The sequence below is a fragment of the Balaenoptera physalus genome (genome assembly GCF_965194825.1).
Source record: "Balaenoptera physalus genome assembly, chromosome: 12".
Classification (NCBI taxonomy): domain Eukaryota; kingdom Metazoa; phylum Chordata; class Mammalia; order Artiodactyla; family Balaenopteridae; genus Balaenoptera; species Balaenoptera physalus.
Genome location: NC_138897.1, coordinates 76749053 through 76764840, shown reverse-complemented (window position 1 = coordinate 76764840; position 15788 = coordinate 76749053). Strand labels below are relative to the sequence as shown.

At 41.3% G+C, this 15788-nt stretch overlaps 1 protein-coding gene across 1 annotated transcript in view; it reads right to left on the bottom strand.

Moving 5' to 3' along the window:
• The window catches only part of SFI1 (SFI1 centrin binding protein), a gene marked incomplete at its 5' end in the record, with an annotated part of 72309 nt that overhangs the window by 12635 nt on the left and 43886 nt on the right, over positions 1 to 15788 (bottom strand). The window contains 2 exon segments of the mRNA XM_082416976.1: positions 11294 to 11424; positions 14684 to 14750. Coding sequence (XP_082273102.1) covers positions 11294 to 11424; positions 14684 to 14750 — 198 coding nt within the window.

The window sequence follows — 15788 nt, the reverse complement described above, 5'->3', positions numbered from 1 at the left end:
TGCTCGACGCTCACAGTGAAAGTCTTTCCAGTCCATGCTGAGCAGCCAGGCTGCTGCTACACAAATTCTTGGGGGAAGTAGTTAAAAACAGATGCCAGACCCCCAAAGCTGAGCTGGGCCCCAGGAAACGGAATTTTAAACAAGTATTCCAGGTGAGGTGAAGAGAGAGACAGGTTTGTCACCTATGCCTACTTGCACACCATAATGACATCAAAACCTGCAAAAGCAGCACTGGGATGACTGGTCAACAGCCTGCAGGGGCTGTGTCTCGGCAAAGCCATCAGGACACTGGGGGACAGAAGAAGACAGCTCCCCTGGCATTTAACCCATCAGACACACCACTCAAAACACTTCCAGCCACGACACAGCAACTGGTCCTAGGCCTGCCCTCCAGCCATGTGTATTACAAAATGGGACAAGATACATGAAGCACCTGTTTCCAGGCACTGGGCAAGAGGCAATGCAGATGTGATCCTTGAGAGATGGGAAACATGCAAGGTTAGCCCCTTGGCTGCCCAGGCCTTCTCCTGGGGGCAGTTTCTGGGCACTGGGGGCAGGGGAGGGAGTCCAAGGAGAGCAGGACAGTCTCACTGAGCTGAGGCAGAGACTGGAGTTCAAGACCAGAGAGGAGGAACTAGGTGGACACGTGTGGCCTTCCCAGGCCTGGGTGGTAGCGACCCTACCCCACCCACAGGCATGCTCATGGACACCTTGTGCCCTCCACAGATGAGGCTGCACAAGCAGACTCCACAAGCCCTAGCAGAGCAGCTGCTGCAGAGCTAAGCGCTGAATGCAGATACCAGAGGTTGGACAGGGCTGGGAGAGGGAGTTCTGGCCTAGTCAGAGTGAAGAGACCTTGCTGGGAACCTCAGACTCAGAAAGGCTAGGCCCTAGGAATAAGAGTCATGCCCTAACCCTGAAGACAAAATCAAAAAAGACCCACACAAAGAAAGAATAAAACCACACTGGACAGGATCAACAGGAACCACCAGAATAAACATGAACCACCACCTGCCAGAACAAAATGCAACACACTTTAACAAAAAGAAGCTGAAAATAATGACCCAAATGTTGGAATTGGCAAACACTTAAAAAGAGCTATTATATGTAAGTTTTGTATTTTAATGAAAAGATGAACAAAATTAGTTGACAGGGACTCTCATAAGAGAAACAAACTACAAAAAAAGAACTAAATGGTTTGGTGGTTCCTCAAAAAGTTAAACACAGTATTACCATATTGATCCAGTAATTCCACTCCTAGGTATATAGCCAAAAGGATTAAAAGCAGGGACTCAAACAGGTGCTCACAGCAGCATTATTCACAATAGCCAAAAGGTGGAAACAACCTATCTATCTGTCAAGCTGACCTATCTATCAACACATGGATGGAAAAACAAATTGTGGTATGTCCATACAATGGAATATTATTAAGCTATAAAAAGGAACGAAATTCTTACATGTGCTACAATACGGATAAACCTTGAAAATGTCATGCTAAGTGGACTAAGTCAGGCACAAAATGACAAATATTTTATGGTTCCACTTACATGAGGTACATAGAATAGGCAATTGCGGAGACAGAAAGTAGGTTAGAGGTTACCTGGGCTGGGAGTAGATGACAGTGAAAAGTTACTGCTTAATGGGTACAGAGTTTCTGTTTAGGATAATGAAAAAGTTCTAGAAGTGGATAGTGGTGATGACTGTATAATACTGTGAATGTACTTAATGCCACCGAATTGTGTACTTGAAAATGGTTAAAATGGTTAAGTTTAAAAAAAAATTATCTTAATGATTCAGAGTTTATTTCAGTGGAATATTAGAACTGAAAATAGATGCATATGTACATATACATGTTTTAATTTAAAAGTAAATGGAAAATAAAGCCAAACAAATTGAAGAGGAAAGATTTGAGGAGACTAATAAACTAAGCATCTTGAAAACATAACTTCTCTTTGAACTAAGAAATATTATATCCTTTTGGCAAGTCTTTTCTTTCAGTATAATAATAGCTACTAAGACCTATAACTTATTTATTTTAGGTCCAAGAGATATTCATGGATTAAGATTAAAAGATAAATTCTTTCCCATTCCTCTCTTCTCCACACTTTCCTTCCATTTTCTCAGCCTTTATTTTATTGTCTGCTGTGATGCTGTGTGGATAACTCATTTTTAAAAAATAAATCTATTTATTTATTTATTTTTGGCTGCATTGGGTCTTTGTTGCTGCATGCAGGCTTTCTCTAGTTGTGGCGAATGGGGGCTACTCTTTGTTGCGGTGCACAGGCTTCTCATTGCGGTGGCTTCTCTTGTTGTGGAGCATGGGCTCTAGAGCACAGGCTCAGTAGTTGTGGTACATGGGCTTAGTTGCTCCACGGCATGTGGGATCTTCCCAGACCAGGGCTTGAACCCGTGTCCCCTGCATTGGCAGGTGGATTCTTAACCACTGTGCCACCAGGGAAGTCCCCCACAACTCATTTTTGACTGAAATACTTCCAACTATTAAACGATACAGTAGACAGAAACACCAATTGACAAGACAATTAATTACCTTTACAGAAATCTTGCCACTTTATACTGAAATACTTAAAATCATGTTCTTCACACCAAAATGAAACTAATTTTATATTTTAAAAAAATTAATAATTACAATTCCTCTCTGGTTGTTTCTTTTGTGATTGTAATAAATACATAAAATATTGAGCAAACTTCATCTTTTAAAATATAAAATGGTAAGTCTTATGTTACATGTTTTACCACAATTTAAAAAAAAAAAGGAAGCAAATGAAAATCCTAGAATTAATAAGTACCATATCTGAAGCAGAAAAGTCACTGGATGGGCTACAAATTAGAAACTGTATAAGAAAGACCACTGAACTTGAAGACAGATCAACAGAAAAGCATCCAATCCAAACACCAGAGAGAAAAAGGGAAGAAAAATATTGAATAGAGCCTCGGTGACCTGTGGGACAATATTAAGTGGTCTAACATAGTATAATTTGAGTCTCAGAAGGAGAGAAGAGCAGATAAATTACTTGAAGAAATAAAAGACTTCCCAAATTTGGTTGGAGTGGGGGTGGAGTGACACCTCTGATCCAAGCAGCTCAGTGAACCCCAAGCAGGACAAACATAAGAAAACTACACCTAAATACATCCCACCCTAAATGCTGAAAACCAAAGATTGGTAAGAACATCTTAAAAGGAAAGGAAGAGAGACAGATTACATTCAGGGAAACAATACAAATGACACGTGACTTTTCATCAGAAATAATGGAGGTGAGAAGACAACAGAACACTGTCTTAAAAACACTTGGAAGTGAGGGGATGGAGAAATCAACTCATTGTTCCATAGCCAGGGAAAAGTCCTTTAAACATGAGACAGTGAAATGAGCATAAAACAAAAGCTGAGATGGTTCATCTCCAGCTAACCCGTACTCTATAAAAATGCCAAAGGATCTTCTTCAGGATGAAAGGAAATGATACAGATAAAAACTGCAAATCTACAGAAAGAAACAAAGTACACCAGATATGGAAAATATGTGGGTAAATATAAAAGACTATATTTTTTCTTCTCCTAATTTTTAAAAAATAATTCTGATGGCTTAAAGCAAAAATAATAACATTGTATTGGGTAAAAAGTATTGTAGACACAAAATATATGACAACAAATACCATCAAGATAAAGAGGAAAGGAATTTTACTATTTTTATGTTCTTACATTTAACATGAAGTAGTACAGTAGTATTCTAAATAGGGCTTCCCTGATGGCACAGTGGTTAAGAATCCGCCTGCCGATGCAGGGGACACAGGTTCGAGCCCTGGTCCGGGAAGATCCCACATGCCACAGAGCAACTAAGCCCGTGCGTCACAACTACTGAGCCTGTGCTCTAGAGCCTGGAAGCCACAACTACTGAGCCCACGTGCCACAACTACTGAAGCACGCCCACCTAGAGCCCGTGCCCCACAACAAGAGAAGCCACCCCAATGAGAAGCCTGCGTACTGCAACGAAGAGTAGCCCCCTCTCACTACAACTAGAGAAAGCCCACGTGCAGCAACAAAGACCCAACACAGCCAAAAAAAAAAAAAATTGTATTCTAAATAGAGCTGCAATAAGTTAATGATGCATACTGTAATTCCTAGAACTACTTTAAAAAATAAAAAAGGTAGACCCCGAAAAGCCAAAGCAATCCTGAGGAAAAAAGAACAAAGCTAGAGATATCATACTCCCTGACTGAAAATTATACTACAAAGCTATATTAATCAAAACAACATGGCATGGGCTTCCCTGGTGGCGCAGTGGTTGAGAATCTGCCTGCCAATGCAGGGGACACGGGTTCGAGCCCAGGTCTGGGAAGATCCCACATGCCGCGGAGCAACTGGGCCCGTGAGCCACAACTACTGAGCCTGCGCGTCTGGGGCCTGTGCTCCGCAACAAGAGAGGCCGTGATAGTGAGAGGCCCGCGCACCGCGATGAAGAGTGGTCCCCACTTGCCACAACTAGAGAAAAGCCCTCACACAGAAACGAAGACCCAACACAGCCAAAAATAAATAAATAAATAAATAAATTAAAAAAAAAAAAAAAAAAACAACATGGCACTGGCAGGAAAAAAAAAAAAGACACAGAGATCAATGGAACAGAATTGAGAGCACAGAAATAAGTCCACACGTATATGGACAACTGATTTATGATAAAGAAGCAAAGAACATACAACGCAGAAAGGATAGTCTCTTCAAAAAATAGTGTTGAGAAAACCGGACAACCACACGTAAAAGAATAAAACTAGACCACTATTTTACAGCATACACAAAAATTAACTCAAAATGTATTAAACACTTGAATGTATGACCTGAAACCATAAAAATCCTAGAAGAAAACACAGGCAGTACAACCTCTGACATTGGTCTTAGCAATATCTTTCTGGATACACCTCATTCAGGCAAAAGAAACAAAAGCAAAAATAAACAAATGGACTACATCAAACTAAAAATCTAAAGTAGGTAGAAAGAACAAAATAAAGAGCTTACATCAATTAAAGAAAAATAAACAAGAAAATTAGCAAAAGTTGGCTTTTTAAAAAAACAAATAAATTCTTAGCAAGACTGATCAAGAAAAAGAGAGAAAACACACAAATTACCAAAATCAGGAATGAAAGTGGTGGTATCATTCCAGATTCTACAGACATTAAAGGGCACCTTTTTTTAATATAAATTTATTTGTTTATTTATTTATTTATTTATGGTTGCATTGGGTCTTTGTTGTTGCGCATGGGCTTTCTCTAGTTGTGGTGAGTGGGGGCTACTCTTCGTTGTGGTATACTTGCTTCTCATTGCGGTGGCTTCTCTCGTTGCAGAGCATGGGCTTTAGGCGCACAGGCTTCAGTAGTTGTGGCACGCGGGCTCTAGAGCACAAGCTCAGTAGTCGTGACGCACGGGCTTAGTTGCTCCGCGGAGTGTGGGATCTTCCCAGACCAGGGCTCAAACCCCTGTCCCCTGCACTGGCAGGTGGATTCTTAACCACTGTGCCACCAGGGAAGTTCCAAAAGGAACTTTTATGAACAGCTTTATGCCAATATATTTGACACCCTGGACAGAATGAAAAATTCCTTGAAAAACAGAGCTTACCAAAACTGACACAAAAAGAAACTCTCAGTAGCTCTGTATCTATTTACAAAATGAAATCTGTAATCAAAAACCTTCTCATTAAAAAACAAAAACAAAAACTCTAGGCCCAGATAATTTCACTAGGAAATTCCATTAAAAATTTAAAGAAATAATACCAACCTTAAAAAGCATTTCAGAAAATAAAGGTTAAAACATTACAAGAGAACTACAGACCAATATCCCTCATGAAAGTACATGTAAAAAATTTTAACAAAACATTAACAGGCCAAAATCAATAATATGTAAAATGGATAATACACCACGACCAAGTTGGGTTTGTCTCAGGAATACAAGGTTGATTTAACGTTTGAAAACCAGGAAAACTATATGATCATCTCAGTAAATGTGGAAAGAGCATTTGGCAAAATTTATCCACCATTCATAATAAAAACAGTCAGAAAACTAAGAATAGAAGGGAACATTCTCAATCTAATAAAGGGCATCTATAAAAAGCTAACGCCTCAACAGTGAAATACTAACTGCTTTTGTTTTCCCCCTAAGATTGGGAAAAAGACAAGTATGTACCCTCTTATCATTTCTATTCAATACCTTATTGGAGATCCTAGCCAGTGCAATAAGAGGGAAAAAAAAGCATACAGACTGGGAAGTATAAATTAAGTTGCCTTTGTTTACATATGACATGATTATTTATGCAGAAACCCTATGCAATTTTAAAAGAAGAAAGGAAGGATGAACTAAAACTAGTAAGTGAATTTAGAAATTTAGAATGGTCATGGAACTCAAGGTATCGACTGCCCTTCTATATATTAGGACAAACAATTAGAAAATGAATTTTAAAAGTAATTCCATTTACAACAGCATCAAAAAAATAAGATATTTAGGAATAAATTTAACAAAATATATATATAACTTCAATGCAAAGTTACAAAACACTGCTGAGAAAAATTAAAGAAAACCTATATAAATGGAGGATGTACCAAGTTCTTTTTATGGTAAGTCTCAATATGGTTAAGATATCCAATCTCCCCTAAATTGATCTATACAGATTCAGTGTGATTCCAAACAAAATCCCAGGAAGAATAAGCTCATTTCAAAACCTGCTATAAAGATACAGTAATCAAGATAGTATCTTAATGGCATAAGAATAAACACATTAAACACACAGATACATGAAACAGAAAAGAAAGTCCAGAAATAGATACAAACATATACGGCCAATTGATTTTCAACAAAGGTGCCAAGGCAATTCAATGGGGGAATGCAAGTCTTCTCAAGAAATGGTGCTGGACTGCATGCCGCAACTAAGAGTCCGCAAGCCGCAACTAAGAAGTCCTCATGCCGCAACTAAGAAGTCCTCATGCCACAACTAAGAAGTCCTCATGCCACAACTAAGAAGTCCGCATGCCACAACAAAGATCCTGTGTGCCACAACTAAGACCTGGCGCAGCATGCATGCATGAATGAATGAATAAATAAATATTAAAAAAAAAGAAATGGTGCTGGAAAAAACCGAAGGACAGAAAAAAAAATAAAATCCTTGACTCCTACCTCATACCATATACAGAAAAAAATTCAAGATGATCACAGACCTAAATGTAAATGCTAAAACTATAAAGCTTCTGGAGAAAATGTAGGAAGATATCTTTTGAGATCTTGGAGTAGGCAAATTATTTTAGAGAGAGCCCCCAAATCACTAATTATAAAAGAAAAAAACTGAGGAAATGGACTGTATCAAAAATTGTTTTAAACCACCACAATATAATTTTTCTACTTTTTATTTATTTTTATTATTATTATTTTTAATTTCTTTTTTTTGGCCGTGCTGTGCAGCATGTGGGATCTTAGTTCCCTGACCAGGGATTGAACCCAGGCCCCCTGCATTGGAAGCACAGTCTTAACCACTGGATCACCAGGAAAGTTCCCCTGGACTGTATCGAAATTAAACACTTCCACTCATCAAAAAAAAAAAAACCTATTAATTCATTTCAGTACATATATAACCACCTACTTTGCTCTCAATTAAAAAAAAATACTGTTAAAAAATGGAAAAGCAAGCCACACACTGGAAGAAAATATTTTTAATACCTAGTCCAATAAAAGAAATAATACGAACCAGAATATATTTTTTAAAAACTTCTACAAATCAATAATAATTTTAAAAAGACATATAACCTAATTTTTTAAAAAGCTAGGAAAAAGACTTGAACAGACACTTCACAAAAGATATAAAATGGTCAATAAGCACACGATAAAGGCTGAAAGAGTCAAAACCTGTCTGGTATTCAAAGAATGAAAATCAGCTCAGATTGAAAAGAAAGAACAGCTCTACCATTCATCAGTCACACAGAAAGCCAACTGCAAAGAAACACTGTTTCTCCCAATGTCATGCAGCAGTTGTAAGATGCCACAAGGACCCCCTCTTTGGATGGTTATTGCTTCCTCACCAGTGATGCCCCAGACAAGCTTTGCTATGTCCATTCATTCACTCCTGAGGATACTCATGACAGCTCTCCCTAGTGAGTCCCTCCTCAACTTGCCTCAGAAACAGCAATCAATCCAAAACAGATTCCTGTTTCTCTCAGAGTCTCCTCAGTTCCTTCAGTGGGAGCCCAAAGGTTACAAATTCCCTTCCCTCAGGTACAGTAGCATTCCAGAGTTCCTCTGGAATTCCCTCCTTCCTGGCAATCAATCTGACTTGGTCAAATTACAGAGGCTTCCGTTCCTGGCTCATTAGGCTTTAAAGAAATGCTGGACAATCATTAGTCGTCAGGAAAATGAGACAGCACTCCACACCCACTGTAATGGCTAAGTTAAAAAGACTGTCAAAAACAAAGCTGGTGAGGATCTGGAGCAACCAGAATTCTCAGATTTGCTGGTGGGAGCATAAAATGATGCAACCACCTGTAAGATTAAGCATAAACCCACCCCTGATCCAGAAGTCTACTTCTTGGTATCTACCCAAGAGAAATGAAAACATATTCCACTAAAACAAATGTTCACGGCAGCCTTACGCATAATGGCCTCAAACTGGAAACAACTCCTCTGTTAAAATGGATCAAAATACTGTCTTCGATTCATACAATAAAATACTACTCAGCAAATAAAAAACAGCTACAGATACATGCAACAACCTGGCACAATCTCAAAAACATTACGCTGAGCTTTAAAAGACTTGCAGACACAATAGAGTACATTACTGCCTGATCCCACTGTACAAAGTTCAAAAACATGCAAAATTAACCTAGAATGCCAGAAATCAGAACAGTGGTTATTTGTGCAGGATAGGAACTGGCTGGAAAAGGGCTTGAAGGAACTTTCTGGGGTGATGGAAATGTTCCATATGTTGACTGGGGTGTTGATTATCCAGAGATGTAATTTGTAAAAACTCATCAATATGTTTACTTAACATCTGTACCTTTCACTGTATGTAAATTTTAGCTCAATTAAAAAAAAAAAAGGCAAACCAGTCTTGTCTCATTCTCAGTATAATATTTCACTGGCAGGTTAATAAACTACCATTTTTATTCATAATTCATGAGATTCCACCATAAATTCCATCCATATTCCTAAAATATTTTTTTAAATACCCTAAGAATTATGGAAAGATAGAACATACACATCTATTTAGAACTTTGATTTGCTAAACTCCAAACCAAACCTATGGATATTAATTTACCCTAAGAGTCACAAATCAATTCTAGGGGTCAGGGGACAGTTAATATTTTATGCTGGGCACTCTGCTTGTATTTTACATGGATTATCCCACTTAGTTTTCATGACAACCCTGTGAGATAAGGACTATTATCAAATCACCTCCATTTTAAACTTGAGGAAACAGGGGCTCAGAGAGACTGAGTGGCTTGTCCAGGGTCACAGAGCTGGCAAGCATGGAGCAAGGGTCTGAACTCGGTCAGGCCTGTCGGCTTCTAGGCCAGGTTCTCAATCACTCTGCCTTCTTGTGAACCAGGAAGGCGGGAACCTGAAAAACTAACTTTTCTAAAAAGATCTCACTAAACCCGAAAAAGATAACGCCTAGATCCTCTTCGCCATCCTTCAAGCCTCCGTGCTACTTCCTGCCTCTGATTCACCTTCCACCCTTTTGTCTCAAGTGATGGTTCTAAACTCACCCATGCCTGCCCCCCAGCAAAAGCCCTTTTAGGAGCTCCTCTTGGCTGCTTTGAAGGTACCCTCAATTTCTGGTCCCCACAACATGCCAAAATACAAAAAAGCAATAGAACCAAACATGACTCATTTGTAAAGAAAACAAAGGGGTGTGTATGTGTGTGTTTTCGTAGTGAAGCCATTTTTTGAATGAATCTTACACTAGACCTCAACACAGGAACTAAGGAAAGGTGCAGCTGCTCTCTGCAGGGGAGGGGGCAGAGGTAAATGCTAGCCCACGTCAGCCACTTTTCCTTGTGGCCACCCCCTAGAAACATCTTGAACTTCGTGTAAGGAGCCCGGGGTTCTGGCTGATCCTCTCAAACCAGCATTCAGAGTCCTCCAAAGCCAAGTTCACTGCAACTTCTCCCAATGCATGTCCCTCCCCCTTGTTTCACTGTCCTAAGTTGATGCACACTGTCCTCAGGGCAATCTCCCAAACTGTCACCGTACTAGTTCCACGCACCTGCTCAAACACCTGTCCATTATCTACCTGTAGGAGCAGGCAGCCCCTCAGTCTGGCCCTCTTCATCCCACCAGCCATCCTCACCCCCAGCTCACAGAGAGTCTCCCCAGGGCACCTCCCTCAGCACCAGGTCTGAGCTCTGGAAGAACTTGTGCTGACACCATTGAGGACACATGGGTCTATTCTCTTGGATTGTTCTTCAATTGTCCCTTGTATATCAGTCTCTCCTCCTCACCAAGATTTAAAGTTCCTACCCAGTCATCAAAAAGATATTCCTCTTGATCCAGTAGCAAGTACTTGGACTTTGGAATCAGGGAGACTGAATGTAAACCCTGGCTCTGCCACTTAATGGTTGTTACATGGGTGAGTCATTTATCACTTTGAACCTGTTCTCTCAGGACTGCTGTGAGAAGGAAATTATTAGTGAAGATGACGATATCACAGGCAAATGAGCTTCTATATTTTCCTTTTACCCATCACACCGCACCCACCACAGTGGCCAACAGTTAGTCATTAATAATCTCTTCATGACATTCCACCAACAGGTAGCACGGACCTGGCTCTGGGCAAGTTTGCTCCTGTGAGAGCTAAAAGGATGGAGCTCTGCTCCTTGCCCGTTCTAATTTTGTTGACAACGATAATTTCAAGACTTCAAAAAGCCAGGTCTAGCAGAACAGGAACCAAGCGTTTCAGGGAAATCACGCTCAAGAAAGCCTGCCAAGGCGATGCGAGGTCCAACCACACTCTGATCCAGAAAGCTAATGGGCAGCTTTAATGCGGCTCACTGCGGCTTGTAACGAGGGAACGGGCATAAAACCAGGGCTGTTCTGAAAGCACTTGCTACACAGATAGACACAAGTTTTCCCAGGGGAAACAATGGCTGTCTTTTTCTGCTAGATGAGCTCAAAGAGCCCACATTATTGAAAATCAAGGAAGAACCAGGGCCTAGGGGACTGGCAGGCTAAGAAACAAAGCAAATGGCTATGTGGGTGGCAGAACTGACCTGAGACGCCTGGCCCAGGGCAGACAGGAGCCGCACGGCATACCTGTGAAAGCGTGCTGCTCTGGCATAGAGGACTCTCTCCTGCTGGTGCCACTGCCAGAGCCTTCTCCATGCCTGGAAGGCCCCAGGGAGGGCTCTCCGCTGAAAGTGACTGTCTGCTCTGGCCTGCAACAGCTAAAGTAAAACAATGAAACACCTTTATTTGTACTTTACATTAAAAAGAAAAAGACCTTTCAGGGTCACACTCTCGAGGAAGGGTTGCTTCCTACACATTTTTTAAAATGAAAATCATTATTTCTAATCTTTGCCAACATGACAGGTGAAAAATGAAATATGATAGGTGAAAATGCTTCCCTTTAATTAAAAGTGAGTTAAGCATCTCTTTACACATTTGTCTATGTATGTGTGTGTATAGATATATATTTATCTAAACTTTTTTCCTATGGTCTAAGTGTTCATCCTCATTGCCCATTTTACTGATTGTCAGCATTTTAACTCTGATATATAAGGGCTTTTTCAACCTTAAATTTATTAGTCCTTTGTCTTGTGTGTTATCAATTTTGTTCCTACCCTGTAAAATATCTTTTGATTTTGTTTGTAATGTTTATTTGTGGTACAGATTCTTCAAATTTTTATGTAATTATAAATTTCACTGATACATTAGTAAGAAGACAGACAACTGACATAAGACTATATATGCCTCCATGATCCAAAATTTGGGAGGAAAAGCATATACACGTGTGGCGGCTTTTAAAACAGGACTGCAAATTCTTTCATCCTCCTTCCCTTGAATCTGGGGGGACAGTGGCTACTCTGACCAGTAGAGTATGGCGAAAGTGACACTAAGTGACTTCCTAGGCTAGGTCTTAAAGGGCCACACAGCTTTTGTCTTGTTCACTGGAACACTCACTTTTGTAGCCCTGAGCTGCAACACAGGAAGTCTGACTACCCAGGGGCCACCACGCTGTAAGGAAGCCCAAGCCTCCTGGAGAAGTCATATGCAGGCACTCTGGTTAATAGTCCCAGTGGAGTCCCATCTTCAAGTCATTCCAGCCCAGGAACCAGACTTGTAAGTGAAGAAACTTCTAGAAGACTCTAACCCCCTGCCACCAGAATCTTCCCAGTGGAGGTCCCAGTAATCACAGAGCAGAGACCAGCCATCCTTGCTATGTCCTGTCTCAATTTTTGACCCACAAAATCCTTAAGCATAATAAAATGGTGGTTGTTTTAAGCCACTGAGTTTGGGGTGAGTTTTTACAGAGCAATAGAAAACTAAACAGCATGCCTATGTGTGTGTTTGTGAATACATGGGTACACACATTCCTACCCACACAGAGGAAAAAAAATACCAGGTTTACTCATCAAATGTCATCTTAAGAGGCAGGATTATGGGTGTTTTAATTTTTTCTTCTTTATGTCTTCCTATACTTCCCAAATTTTCTGTGATGTCTACATATTGCTTATGGGCATTTTCAAATGTAAACAAGAGTAGAAGCAATATTATAATGAATCCCCTCAAACTTATTGCCCAGCTTCAACAATTAGCAAACATTCTTGCCATTCTTTATATATTACTTTTTAAATAGAAAGAAACCCACAATAAATAATATTTTTATCTTTTCCTAAAATAGAAGGAACTGATGAGCTTCTTGGATATCTAAACCAAGAGATAACATTCAGATTGTTAGCTAAAGATTTTTTAAAAAACAACAGCTGAAAAAAAACAAAACAAACAACAGCTGAGCAGGGCTCTTACTATTTTTGAGACCTTCCACTGTGCAGGCCGTGCTGGAGCCCTGTAAGAGATAAGGACTCTGACCCTCGACCTTCTACCAGTGCTGGGCCCCAGGGTCGAGGATATCCCTTTTTTCAGGGAGAAACTAAATGAGACCCTTTGCTTCTTTTCCACCTTGAATAAACATAACCTTTCAACTCTGAGGCTCATGTTCTTTTTCTAAAAGGGCTCTTTCTTCACATTCTGTTGTGCTTGCATTCAATGAGCTTAAGAGACCCAGTGGCAATGTCCTTTCCGAAACAGCCACATAATCCAAAGGGACGTCAAAGAATGTACCAATTCTAAACATTTTCTAGGTGTGGAAGGCAAAGGTGACACAAAAACAAGCCATGCCCTGGGTTAGCCCCATCCAAACACCAAGAACTGAGGTGATTCTTGGGGAAAACTCTGAAGCAATCACCGGCAGCTCATCTGTTTGTTCACTCGTGTGTTCATTCACTCATCCAAATACTAGTCAGCACGTACCCTTTGTCAACAGTTCAGGAGAAGAATGAGGCAGGACAGGCTGTACCCTCAAGGAGCCCCCAGCCTGGCAGGGAGGGAGGCCAGCCAACAACATGCTATGAGAAAGCTGCACGAGGGGTGGATCAGGGGGAAGAGGTGACACCTGAGCTGAAAGGGCAGCAGGCAGATCAGGAAGCAGGAGCTAGCAGAGACTATTCAGGGAAGGACCGGCAGCTTGACTGTGTGCAGCTGTGAGGGGGCAGAGCGGTAACAGGAATGGGGAGAGAAGTAGACAGGACCAGCTCCCAAAGGAGTCTGTATGCCTCCCAAAACTGAGGAACCAGCCAAACTCTTTAGATTCACTGTTAGACTCGAGCAGCAGATAGAGAAGGGGGTGGAGAGGACAGCCCAAAAATACCCAGGAGGAGCTTCGTTCGTGTCCTCCCCGTTTCACAGCAGGGATGGCCAAACAGAGGCCTGCGCAGTCCACCTCCCACTGCAAGGCCTGTGCAGACATCATCAGTTGAACACACACTCCCCTGAGCCTGAACGTGGCCTGGAAATCCTTCTCGGTTCAGCGCTCCAGACGGCTACCTGCCATCATTAGAGCCACCCTGGGGCTAAACTACAAGCCCCCCGAGAGCAGGAACTTTGTCTGCTTTGCATCACAGCTGTATCCTCAGTTCTTGGCCTGGCATCTAAGGCACAGCAGCCGCTCAGTAAGTCTTTCTTAAATGGAACTGAATCCGTCTTTCTCTACCTGCCTTCACTAATCCCTCAGCCTGACCCCCACCTCCTCCCACAACTGTGGGCACCTGTGTCTCACACCGTTTAGCTCTGGGATATGGCGCTCAGGCTCTGCACTTTCCCCAACATCTCCTGAAGGTCTCATGAGGGGCTGGCTGAGTAATATAATCAACAATTTGGGTCAAGATGTGAATGGAATGGCTGATACGCTCACCACCTTCAGAGAGCAGCTGCATTTTCAAAGCAGATGAAGGGACAGGAGTTATGCAGACTTTCTGACATCCCTGGGGGGGTCTGGGGCAGATACCTTTGAGCTTTTCACAGTACCCTCTCTTCCAAATCAGAACACCAGACCTCTTGGTACAGGCCTTTTCCAAGAATCTTTCCAAAGAAATCACATCCAAGAATGTAAGCCAGCAGAGCTCCCTGCTCTGAGGAACTCCATACCTGCTGGGATCGCCTCTTCTGAGTATACAGTAACCACAATTTGAAACACTTGCGTAGCAATGTTATTCTGAAATGAAACACACAACACCAAGGTAACTGCCCTCCCACTTTCAGCTTTCAGGTTTTCAGAATTTTGTTTTGATATTAAGGAAGGTAAATCTGGGCACAGGTACATCTTGAGCGTTAAAGGCACCCCAGGGGTTTCATTCTAAGGGAAATAAGAACCTGTTTTCTGACATGAAATCTGCCAAACCCCCACCCCGATTTTGGACTGTGGCTTGCCCCCAAAATTTGACAACTTTCTTGTAAAGCTAATTAGACCACCAAGCACAGTGTCTCTGGAACTCAGGTAATATGTGTGAAATCCCCCAAATATCCTGAATTTTCTGATTTTACGGCCAAACTCTGGGGCCTGTTTAGGACCACCTGGGTCTGTGACAGGTGACACTGTGCTTTCACACAGTGATACTGAGAGTGAGAACCACATTCAGCTTTGTAAACCAGGATTTAGAATAATGATACATCCTGACAACTCCAAATTGACTCAGTCAAATATTGCAATTCTCACTGACTCATTAAAAAGTGCCCCAAAATCATACCTATAACTATGCAAAATAAGTTAATTATACTCTTGGGAGAGGGTTTATCGAACATTTCTTGCAGCAAGAAAGTGAATAGTGGTTCCCTCTGAATAGTAAGACTGAGGGGTCGAAGGAAGGGGTCCAGGCAGCCTTTATTTCTAACTTTCTACTTCTTTCCTATACATTCTGAGTTTTTCTTGTGGACATGTGGTGCTTTTATTTATTTATTTTAACTGAATGATTAACTCTAAAAAATTGAGGACACACTCTACACCCTCCAAGACCAAGCCACAAACACCCACGTGCCTGCGCTGTCTCTGTAACACTATCAGTGCCTACATTCTAAGATGGAACGTCACTAACATCTGAAAACTGAGGCAGTGGTGGCCGAGCACCAGCACAAACATCCTCATTCTACCTCCCATCCCATCAACCAAAAGGAAAAGGCAAGCTCAGGAACACTGGTTTACAGCAGGGCCTTTCTCAATCTGCCGCAGTAACACACTGAGGGTGATGATGACTCC